The sequence below is a fragment of the Podarcis filfolensis genome (genome assembly GCF_964270895.1).
Source record: "Podarcis filfolensis genome assembly, chromosome: Z".
NCBI classification, from domain to species: domain Eukaryota; kingdom Metazoa; phylum Chordata; class Lepidosauria; order Squamata; family Lacertidae; genus Podarcis; species Podarcis filfolensis.
Window position 1 is genome coordinate 33,641,808 of NC_139617.1, and position 12,007 is coordinate 33,653,814.

Below are 12,007 nucleotides of genomic sequence, written 5' to 3' on the forward strand. Positions count from 1 at the left end.
CTTTCCTAATCTAAAATAGATAAATGATTATCTGGGTTCTCCCCCCCGCCCTTTTTTTTTTTGCAGGGCTCATCTCAACGACATGGAGAACATTTACCCCTTTCTCTTCCTCGGTGCGATCTACTCCCTTCTGGACCCCAACCCGACTGTGGCCCGGATCCACTTCTTGATCTTCTTCTTTGGCCGGATTGTCCACACCTTAGCCTACCTGCTGAAACTAAGGGCTCCCACACGCTCCGTGGCCTACAGTGTGGCCCAACTTCCCTGCATCTCTATGGCCCTACAGATCCTCTTTGCAGCCATCAAGTCCTGGTGATTGCTTTGATCTGAGACTTGAAAGGTGTGGGAAACGAGATGGACAAGTGGCTTTGTTTGTAAGAGGTGGATAAAGCTCTTCCTTTTCCTTGCTGTGGTCTGGTGATGTGCATTTCAGCCTCAACCACTGCATCTCTTTGCCTGGATGGACTCTCAGTCATGTCATCTTCAGACTGGACAGTTTGCTTGGCAATCTCTCCTAGGAGGGGAGGCACCTTTCTGTTGCTGATGGGCATGTGGTGCAGAGGTTCAGGTCCACAAAATGATAAATAAAAACACTTATTGCAGTAAAGAATATCTCGCTAGTCCCAAGCTGTCTATTTCAACTCTGGTGGATTTCACTTAGAACAGAACTTGGTGCACATGACTTCCAGAGGTGAGAGGTGGCACTCCAGAGCTCTTTATCTGGCCCTCCAGATTGTGTGGAGTACTGTGGGAAGGAGGGAGAACCCTGCCCTGATTTGCATCTCGGGCTATGTCTCTAGTTCATTCTTAGCACGTTGTTTGGGGAATTAGACACAGCAGAAGCTTGCTGGTAAGGAAGTTGTTCTGTGTTGAAGGGGAGATTAAAGGATAAGGAAACAGCCCCACCAAGGAGATACTGCAAGACTGAGCAGATGGAATGCAATGTGAACTAAATGTTTTCAGATTCAGCTGGGGGTGTAGATGAGGCTCTGGCACACACAGGCTAACAGTATTAGTCATAATACTGGGACCTGCAGCAAGAGTAACACTATATGGGTAGATTTGACCAATCAGTTCTTAAGCCTCATTGCAAGGTCTTTAAAAGAGCTTCTGGTTCAGGTGAAAGGAATGGGAATCCTGCAAACAGGACCGGAGTGCAATAGGAACTCTCAATACTTGTGATTCGGAGCAACTGGCATTCAGAGGCATATTCCCCTCAGTGAATCAACCTTTCAGCCAGGGTCTGGTGCTCTTCAAATGTTTTGGGCTACAACTCCCATCAGTCTCAGTCAGCATAGCCATGTGATGCTGGGGCAGATGCATGCACAGCTGTGCAAACTAGGCGCTGATGGAAGCAGTAGTCAAAAAAAGTTGGAAGGCAGCAAGTTGTCAGAGGCTGCCCTCTAGTGATACTTTGTGGTTATGTCAGGCCAATGCCTCATTTTTGCTGTTGGCATCCATCTGTATTAGAAATCAATGGACTACACTTCCAGGGGTGAAACAAACCACTGCTTTAGCAGCACAGAAGTGACTCCCCTGGGTTCAAAGCCTGGGCATTGTGGTCCAAAGGAAAGCAGAGCAATATGTTGGGCACCAGGAGTTGCCTGAAGGAGGCGTACAAGGTGCCATTCAATAGGGACTTCACTCCGGATTTGTGTAGGGTTTAATCCTTAGCATTTTCTTCTCCCAAGGATATCCCGCAAGTTAGCAGAGGTTTAGGAACAGCATTTTCCTTCTACAAGATGGGCTCCTTTCCCAGGTTAACGGCAAGCCCCACCTGCCCCTCACTTGCCTCTACAGCACATGCAGAAACTGCCTTCTTGACCACGGGACGCACAGTTGGTCTGGTGCACTAAATATGCTGGAGCCTGTCTTTGCATGCAGGAGAAGACCCTAACACACTGAGGGTTTGAGACTCATGGGACTGATGGATCTCAGTGCCTCCTCATCTTTTAAAATACCTGTCCTGGAGCTCATCTTTCCAAGGAACTATTAACTGGTGTTTTTGTTGTTGTTGTTGTTGTTCCAACCTGACCTGGGACCTGCTGGTGAAGGGCAAGCAGAGTAGTAGTAGTAGCAGCAGTAGTAATAGAGAGGTAGTATGGTGCAGTGATGGTGTAGAGAGTTGGACTAGGCCATGGGAAACCAGTGTTCAAGTCCCCTCTTGGTCATGATGCTCACTGGGGGACCTTGGGCTAGTCACTGCCTCTCAGTCCAGCCTACCTCTCAGGGTTGTGGGGATTAAACAAGGAGGGGTGGAGAACCATGTACACCTCCTTGAGCTTACTTTGAGGAAAATGTGGAGTATAGATGCAACGAATAAATAAAAATAATAATACCGCAGACAGGCCCCTTTCAGACTTTCTTTGAGGGCCTACCAGTTATAATTTCCATTTGATTTTTTAAAAATATTTTGCTCAGCTTGACTTTGAGTGGACTCCCCTGTCCAGGCTAAATGTGGCATGGGATATTGGCTCTGCCCTTCTCCATATAAATGCTCTCCTCCAAGTTAGCGATATGAGACACAACACAGTACGAATACCAAATCACAGAGGTGGTTTGAATGCAGCATGTAGAAACCATCTGGTATTTATTTTATAAGCATTGAATTAAAAAAAAACAAAAACAAAAAACAGTCAGATTTCACCAGCCACTATTATGTTCATGCCATCTCTGGCAGCCATTTTGAAACAAAGAGAGTTCCTTGAAACTCGTAGAGTTTGAAATAATTTGGAATCATAACCACCAACATTTTGAGTTGGGGAGAAATTGCAGAACTGGGTTTCTTTCCTCTAGCTCTTCCTGGTCTGTGCTGCTTTGCAAATCTCTTCCATCCCCCTTTTTCCCCCCATCTGGTTTTTTTTAAAAAATCCAAATGAAAATTTGACTTTTCATTATTTCTTTTGTGAACATTTTCTTGAGTCTAGAAGCTGATCCTGGAAACAAAAAATCAGCTCATTACCAACCGGAATTTGCAAAGCTCAAACTCCTCAATACCTCTTGCCCCTTACTTAGGCTCCTGTAGGCAGTGCGATTCCCCCTCTCCCTTCACTGGCAGGAGATTCTGTTCAAATTCTTTGGAGGAACAACCTGCATTTCCTCCTTATACACAATTCCATAGTCTCCAATTGCTATGAAAAAGCTGGGATCTTCACAAAAACCCTCAAGCCATCACAGCTTCTCTCTGACACGCAGAGTCCCGAATTCCCCCAACCAGCAAATGGGCACATGGACGGGGTACGAAATGGTACAAAGAGAGTTGGTTTGATCCATCCCTCGTCATCTTTTCTGTATCTCCTGTTGAGGGTCACACTGTTTCTCACTCACCACCCGAGCCAGAGGTGATTGGCTGCGAGGCGACAAGGGCAGAGGCTGATTGGAAGGCAGCATGACATGTACAAGTAGGACTCCATCTGTGATTGGCAGGAATGAGGTGAGGGTCCCTGGCTGCGAAAGATGTGCCAGAGGCCTCTGGGAGAAGGTGGATTGGGAAAATAAGCTACGTCAGAGAGAGGTGGAGCTGTGTTCACCCTGGAATAGTTTATAATGCAGGTCACTGGCAGCGCACTGCTAGGACCCTTCCACATTTCAGGAGTGCCTATCACCTCTCACCAACTCCCCTGTTTTGCACATCCTGTAGCCATTCTTACAACCACACGGCATACATACCATGTCAGCCTTCCTGGATTGGGGCAGAATGGCTGTAGGCTGCTGACAGAGGGCTCCAGGGGCTTCATTTTTTGTGATGAGAGTTTTGGGGATGCTTATGCCTCCAGGGGTTGAACGTGAATAGATGACAGTCTTGTGTCTTGGGGCATCCAATCCATTCAGCACTCCCTGCCTCTGAGTCCTGTCCCTCTCTGGGACTCAACATCCCATCAACCAATGCCCTGCTCATCCTAAAGACACACACACACCAGTTTTTGAAAGCCAAAGGGCATGACCCGCAAATGGCACACAACCTCTGTGGAAACCAGCAGAGTAAGCAGGGTATCTGACAATCTCTTACAAGACCACTCTGAGTTATTGTGAGTTCCCCTCTTATCTCCCAGAGGGTGTCTTTAAAGGAATGGGGTGTGCACATTTGAGCAAAAAGGAAAAATGCAGCCTCTCTGTTATAGCAATGTTGAGTTGTTGTATACCCCCAAAATGTACACTTGTAGCATGTGGGGCTGGATGAGTGAATACAGGTACAGCAGGTTCAGAAACTTTCATCAAGTTCTCAGGAGGTAAAGTTCTTCTCTTTCAAAACTTCAGGTGAACAGCTCTGAACTTTTGATCTGCTGAGAAAAGAAAGGGTGAAGTAACTGTAGGGCGATTTGGCTTTACACTTCTCACCATCGCCTCTGGAGGGTTTGATAGTTTCTCTTGGCCACCCCATCTGCTAAAATCAAACCCTGCCAGAGTGTCTCAGTCCTTCGTTCCTCAAAGCCAATGAATTTAATTTGGGGGGAAAGAAAGACATTGTGAACGTCTGTCTTCCAGAGAGGACGTGAAAGAGACAAAGGGCAAAGTAAGAGAGACGGACAACATATGAAGGTGTTGGTGTTGCTGGAGCAAGAATCATCAAGGTCTCGGCTGCCCAGCGGGGCTGGACTTTGAAGCAGGTGGGGGTGGAGATCCTGGCTGCAGGGGAACATGAGGCAGGCTTGCCTCTTCGGCACGACCCCGTGGTCAGTTCACAGTGGGCACCTGGTTCTGATGAAGGCTGAACTCTTTGGCTTTGAGGCGTAAGCTGGCAATGCTGTTGGCCATGTTGACCCCTTGGGTGGGCGTGGTGGGGCTGCTAGAAGTGTACGAAGGCACTGTGTTGCTGAGCCATGCGAGGTGGGAAGAGAGGGAAACAAAAAAGAGTTATAAGTCTTAACAGCAACTGTTGCTTGCTCAAGGCCACCCACCCTCTGCCCACATCGCATCTCTCATCAGCCCTACTTCACATCAGATGTGTGGTGTTCCAGGGTTGGGGCAGGTGGGAAAAATGGGAGTTTTGTAGCCACTGATTCTTCTCACCCTTTGTGGTGTTTGGAACCAAAAATGCTGAAAGGAGGCAAGTTAGCCACTGAAGATGGGCTCTAGGGTTACTCTGGAGAAGGGGTGTAGGAAGCTCACCAAGGAGTCATTCTGTTTGCGCCAAAGCTAAGCATTTAGGAACACCAACAACACAACAGGCTTCAGCTTCACGACAAAGGTGTGGAAGTTCTGTTATGTTTTATGGAAAACTCCACTTAAGAAGATATTGGAGCACTCCAAACCATTTGAACACATTTGTGCACAGAAAATAGCAGACCTAGCTGAAAGGCAACACATGGAGATCTGCAGTGATAATTGAAATGCACCCCTAATTATCATTATTGTACAATTATAACAGTATTGAGATGGGGTGTGACTGTGACTTTCTCACACTTCTGAATTTCCCCCTACACTACAAGCTCACACTTTCTTGAATGTTTTTGCTGGGCTGTAATACGTCCTGGAGCTCTGGTCATGGCTATTCGTTATCTAGGGGGAGGACAGAGAGAGGTGTGTAACTGTATTTTTGGCAGTACCAGTAAAAAGATAAACCCCAAACTTGCTTCTTGAGATCAGCATCTTTTTCTGAATATGTTGTGGGAACCTACGCATATCATCTCACACACTTTCATCTCAATCCATCTTGCATGACTCTGATTGCATGCATGCCTTCGTTTGCAATTTCAGTAACTGACAAAGTTATGCTGCTCTCTGAACTTAATTTCTTTACACTTCTAAATTCTGTTTCCCTTTGAAGTGGAGCAGCATGCTCTGATTTTAGACCATCTCTCTCCTCCTGCTCCCTTGCAAAATAAGCATTCTCTAACTGAAGCAATTTCAGTTTCCCTTCTTTTCTTGTCCCTGGTCTTGTTAGCACTTTTGTTTGAAAATGGATATAATTATTGTTGCTAATCTGCTTTGTAGGTCTGTGTAGGAAATTGGTCTGGGTTCTTTTCTGCACAGAAAGGAAAACTGAAGACTGCTCTGGACTTACCTGTATTGGGATGTTGTTGACCAGGAGAGATAGTCTGGGCTCAGGTTGGTTGGACGGGGGGCCATGGGTTGTTCAATGGCTGCATCTTGGCTGTAGGATTTGAGGAGTGATGCCGATCTGTTGGCAAGCATGGCCCTCTCATTTCGGCGAAATTTGGCCCTCCGGTTCTGAAACCATACCTGGCAGAGAGGAAGAGTGCTAGGATGTTATTTTAATCTGCAATTTAAGGAAGATAATACTAAGTAAGAACATGAGTCCATTCAGCTCAATATTGTCCACACGGACTGGCGGCAGCAGCTCTCGGGGGTTTCAGGCAGGGGACATTCCCAGCCCTACCTGGAGATGCCACTAGGGGCTGAAGCTAGGACCTCCTGCATCCAAAGCAGATGCTCCAACACTGAGCTGCAGCCTTTCTTCTAAAAGAAGAATAAATATGCCAGTCCTCATGGTTCTGAATAAATATGTATGGGCAGAATTAAACATGGAAAGCTGTCTTATACTGAGTCAGACCCTTGGACTGTCTAGCTCAGTATGCTGGCAGTTGCTCTCTTGGGTTTCAGGCATAGTATTTTCTCAGCCCTACCTAGAGATGCTATCAGGTATAGAATCTGGGACCTTCTGCATGTACAGGAGATGCTCTACCACAGAACTACAGGGAGCTTGAACACCCACAACTTCATTCCGGTCCCTGCAAGTGTACATCTCTGGAGAGATGGTTGCCTTCAGCTATTCTCTTCTCCCTCTCACCTGCACTCTGGCCTCGCTAAGGCTGACCCTCCGTGCCAACTCCTCCCGGACAAAGGCATCGGGGTAGTGCGTCCTCTCAAAGACCCTCTCCAGAGCCTGGAGCTGGCTGCTGTTGAATGTGGTGCGGTTTCTCCTCTGCTTCTTCTTCCGCTTGGCGGAGCTGCGGGATGCACTCAAGCTCTCACCTGTTGGGGGACAAAAGAGAGGCAATGATGATGCCACGATGAAGCCACAAGAACATAGGAAGAGCCTGGTGGATCAGGCCAATGGCCCATTTCATCCAGCATCCTTTTCTCACTGTGGCTGAACAGTTTCCTATGGAAAACTAGCAAGCAGGATCTGAGCTCAAGAGCCCTCTCCCTTCCTGTGGTTTCTGGCACTGGTATTCAGAAGCATTGCTGCCTCTGAATGTGGAGGCGGAGCATGGCTTTCCATACACATCACACCTGGGTGGGCAGGAACTATACCCTTAATGTACCTGGAGAAGAAAATGCTGAGAGTTGATACAATAGCCATCTGGAGGGCTAGCACATGTAAGAAAGAATAGGCTTGTTTCCTGCTGCTCCAGAGAGGAGGACTGTGGGAAATTGCAGTCATGCCTCTCACCTGGAAGGAAATTAACTCATTTATTCATTCTCCTTTTTCACCATATGAACTCACTGAGATAGGAAGTGCCTGAGCTTGCTCACTACAAGCTCAGACCACGTGCTTAGAACTATTTCACTATATTTTGCATCCCAAGATTTCTGCCTGTGTTTAATTGTTGCTTCCTGGAAAAAATGAATGAACCTGACCTTTGGAACTTTGTAAGTAAAGCATGTTTAAACTTGCTAAAGTGTGCTCACTGCTAAGAGGGGTAGAAATGGGTAAGATCTGGTAGTGACTCAGGATAGGATATTTTAAAGGTTTAGCAACTTAAATTATGGTAACTAGATGTCCCCATTTCCCAGGGACAGTCCCCGGATTTATAAAGCTCTCCCCGGACAAAATCTGACCCGGAATGTCCCCGGATTTATATTTTAAGTGTTGTAGATTTATTAGTAGGGAATGAATGTTGTGTGATTGGTTCAACAACACAAGAAACAGCATATGGGGACTTCCGGCGAGGCAAAATGGCAGGCGCCACGGCAGCGAGCAGCTCCTGAAGCCAGCCAGAGCCAACTGCTCTACCAGACTGGCTCCGGGCTGCTGACTGCCTCTGCCACCACCACTGCCACTGCCGAGGGGGAACCAGGGACGCCTGGCGCGTCTACTGGGGGAACCACTGACACACACACCCCACGACCCAAATCAAACCGGGCGCGAGAGCACCCGTCCACCCAGCCAACTGCCCAGTGGCGCTCCAGGGCCAGGAAAACCCTGGAGCCAAAGCAGGGAGCAGGGGGAGAAGGAAGAGAGAGAAAGATGGAGGAGAAAAAAGAGGGGAGCCCTGACCTTGCCGCTGCCGCTGAGGAGGAGAGGTAGGAGAGCATCGGGAGGGCAAGGACACCTGGCCGAGCCCAGCGGTGGCTAGCACTCCAAGAGAGCAGGCTGGGACTTCTTTTTTAAGAAAAACAAACTTTTTAAAAAAATAACTTTTTTTCTCTCTTTTCAAAAAAAAGCGTCCCCGGATTCTTAGAAAAAAAATCTGGTAACCTTAACCTAAATCCCCACAATATTTTGCTCCTTGCTTTTGTGACTTTAAAACTGTTGTTGGGTCTTTCTCTATTACCAGAGTTTGCTTGCCCTGAATTTCTGGATGTAGGCATTGGGTGCATTCGTTTATTAATTACCCCACATGGGTGATTTGTATGTATCTATTCCCCCACCCACCCAAGGACCTGAACCAATGGATTCAAATTACAAGAAATGAGAGTCTAAACATTAGGAAGAACTTTCTGGTGGTAGGAGCTGTTTGACAGCAGAACGGACTCCCTTGGAAGGTGGTGGACTCTCCTTCCTTGGAGGTTTTTAAGCAGAGATTGGATGGCCATCTGTCATGGGTGCTTTAGTTGAGATTCCTGCATTGCAGAGGGGGGTGGACTAGATGAGTCTTTGGTTCCCTTCCAACTCTACTATCACATGATTCTATAAAATGCAGCCTAGGAAGGTGCAGTCCGCCAGAGAATGGTCCCTGGGCGTGTGTTTCAGTTTAAATTCTGTCCTGAAATCCTATACAGCAATTTTGCCTCCCGCTCTGTTATGCAAACATCTGGCTTCCATTTGTTCCCTAATGGCGGGAAAGAAAGTTATTTTGGAATTCACTTTTTATAAAAAAAAGGGAATAATTTTATGACATCCCCTTTGATTTTCAGCAGGGTTGCCCCAGATTCTTCTGCTGTGTGTCAAATCTAAGTGACTGTGATGTGGCGAAACGTTTTGCTGCTTGCCCGGATTGCTCACTAAGAGATGAGTTGGGATTGAGGGCACAAGAGACTCACTCTAAAACAGGGGGTGGGGGGCTCAGCCCTTGGGGATGCATGCAGCCCCTCAGACCTCTCCACCTGGCCTTCAGAAGCCTTCCCAGGCCACACCTTTCACTGCTTGCCACCCTCTCTGAGTGATTTTGTCCTGCAGGGATGTGTCTTTGAGCTTCTTGTCTGCCTGGATGGAGGATAGCATACCCTCAGACATTCCTCAGATGAAAACAGGGACGTTTCTCACTCTTCCCCCTCCCCAACTGAACCTATTCGACAATCTGCCAGCAGAGCATTTCCACCACCCTGCTCCCTGCCTGTACCTCAGAGCCATGCGTCACACGAAGCTATGCCTCCGTGTTGTTGGCAAATCTCTTCCTCCTCACCCACTCTCCAGTAGCCGCTATGAGCTGCCCAAAAGAGGAGGCTGGCATTTAAGGCGGCCATGGAGAGGCTGCGGGGTGCTCGCTCACAGCTGCAACTGTCACCCAGGGCAAGCACCGGCTCATGCTCACCCCCAAGCTCGGCAGCAGTGGCACTGATGGGAAATAGGGACACTCTGAGGGACAGGCTGAGACCCTATCTGCCCATGGACTGCCTCGCCAGAGTGGTGCATGCTCCGGTTATCTCCCGCTTGGAGTATTGTAATGCTCAAAGGGCTACCTTTGAAGGTGATCCAGAAACTACAACTAATCCAGAACGCGGCAGCTAGACTGGTGACTGGGAGCGGCCACCGGGACCACATAACACCAGTCCTGAGAGATCTGCATTGGCTCCCAGTACGTTTCCGAGCACAATTCAAAGTATTGGTGCTGACCTTTAAAGCCCTAAATGGCCTCAGTCCTGTATAGCTGAAGGAGATCTCCACCCCCATCGTTCTGCCCAGATGCTGAGGTCCAGCTCTGAGGGCCTTCTGGCGGTTCCCTCGCTGCGAGAAGCCAAGTTACAGGGAACCAGGCAGAGGGCCTTCTCGGTAGTGGCACCCGCCCTGTGGAATGCCCTCCCACCAGTTGTCAAAGAACAACTACCAGACTTTTAGAAGACATCTGAAGGCAGCCCTGTTTAGGGAAGTTTTTAATGTTTGATATGTTACGGTATTTTAATATTTTCTTGGAAGCCGCCCAGAGTGGCTGGGGAAGCCCAGCCAGATGGATGGGGTATAAATAAATTATTATTATTATTATTATTATTATTATTATTATTAATAATAATAATAATAATAATAATAATATTAGATCAAATCAGAAGCTTTTGTAATTCCAGGGCTGTCCCTGGGAAATCGGGACAATTGGAGAGTATGGGATAAAGAAAGGGGGATGCGTGCAGAAACTAACCCACTGTGCAAAGGGGGAAATTCGTATTAGTTGCTCTGTCTGCTTTTGCCTCTGGCTCCTCCCACCACTGGCATGTGCATCCCCCTACCCCCACCCCCCACCCTGGAAGGAAAATGTGGCCTTTGGACTGAAAAGGGTTTCCCACTCCTGCTCTAAAATAACTTGTTGATAATTTCCCTGCCTTCCAAAGCGAATAGCCAGTTCTAAGCTTGCCCTCCTGCCTTCCTGGGGGTGAGACTAGGCAACCCTTTGGATCCTTTCCAACTCTACAGTTCTATTATTCCTCTGGCACCTCTGCTTTAACCCTTCCTTCTCCTCTTATTCGGCTTAGCTGAAGGGGTGGAAATAGCCTGGAGTGCATTAGCTGTACATACCGCCAAAGAAAAATAAATGCATATCCTTTCTAGTTAGCTCTAACCTCTCTCTCTCTCCGAGAATCCCTTCCCCACCCCCTCGAAATAACAATTATGGTAAAATGTGACCCAGAGGCTGCAGACATCTCTAAGCAAATAAATAGGCTTTATTAATTAACACGAGTTCTTAGCAAACGGAACCCGGTTCAATCTCAGGTGGTCTGAATTAGCAAAAGCAAACAAGGTGCTTAACGTGGATTTAACAAATTCACACTGACTCTGGCCAGATTTGGAGGGATGTCCTTTGCTCAGAAATTGTTTGGAAAGGCAGGACCTGTCACTCACCCCTTCTCCCAGGTCAGTTTTTGGAAACAAAGTGCTTTCCTTCACAGCTGGGATGAGAAACCTGTGGCTCTAGCGACATTGCTCAACTCTTAATTCCCATCAGCCCCAGACAGCAGGGACAAGGATAGTGGGATATGTATCTAGGTGAACCTTTCAATTTCATTTTTCTCTCTATATATTCTAAAGTTCAAGTTCTCCACATTTCCACTTCATGCATTTTTTTCAAAAAAAGTCCTTATTCACCAGCATTTTAGTAATAATAATAAAAATAATATTTATTTATTTATTTCTATGCTGCCCATCTGACTGGGTTGCCCAGCTACCCTGAGCAGCTTCCAACAAATTTAAAACATTGAACACAGTCACACATTAAACAGACTCAGCCTAGTATACCTGAAGGAGCATCTCCACCCCCATTGTTCTACCCGGTCGCTGAGGTCCAGTGCCGAGGGTCTTTTGGCGGTTCCCTCGCTGCGAGAAGCCAAGTTACAGGGAACCAGGCAGAGGGCCTTCTTGGTGGTGGCACCCGCCCTGTGGAACGCCCTCCCACCAGATGTCAAAGAGATAAACTACCTGACATTTAGAAGACATCTGAAAGCAGCCCTGTTCAGGGAAGTTTTTAATGTGTGGCATTTTAATGTATTTTTAATCTTTGATGGAAGCCGGCCAGAGTGGCTGGGGAAACCCAGCAAGATGGCCAGGGTACAAATAAATTATTATTATTATTATTATTATTATTATTATTATTATTATTATTATTAACTTCCCCACATAGGTTGCCTTCAGGTGTCTTCTAAAAGCCTAATAGTTGTTTATTTCCATGACATC

The 12,007-nt window shown here is 47.2% G+C and overlaps 2 protein-coding genes across 7 annotated transcripts in view; one reads left to right on the forward strand and one right to left on the reverse strand.

Annotated features, from left to right (window-relative positions):
• Positions 1-612, forward strand: part of PTGES (prostaglandin E synthase) — a 30,274-nt gene extending 29,662 nt beyond the window's left edge. For all 4 annotated transcript variants that reach the window (XM_083596612.1, XM_083596613.1, XM_083596614.1 and 1 more), the window contains one exon: positions 67-612. In XM_083596612.1, coding sequence (XP_083452738.1) covers positions 67-316 — 250 coding nt within the window. In that variant the 3' untranslated portion in view covers positions 317-612. The remainder of the gene's footprint in view (positions 1-66) is intronic.
• A 1,946-nt stretch (positions 613-2,558) lies between these two features.
• PRRX2 (paired related homeobox 2) overlaps positions 2,559-12,007 on the reverse strand; it is a 59,770-nt gene continuing 50,321 nt past the window's right edge. Inside the window, exons 2-4 of one of the 3 annotated variants that reach the window (XM_083596596.1) lie at positions 6,752-6,936; positions 6,005-6,183; positions 2,559-4,280 (exon numbers count right to left, since the gene is read on the reverse strand). In XM_083596596.1, the coding sequence (XP_083452722.1) occupies positions 4,223-4,280; positions 6,005-6,183; positions 6,752-6,936 (422 nt within the window). In that variant the 3' untranslated portion in view covers positions 2,559-4,222. Of the gene's footprint in view, positions 4,814-6,004; positions 6,184-6,751; positions 6,937-12,007 lie in introns of all 3 variants that reach the window. The other 2 variants (XM_083596595.1, XM_083596594.1) reach the window with 2 other exon arrangements.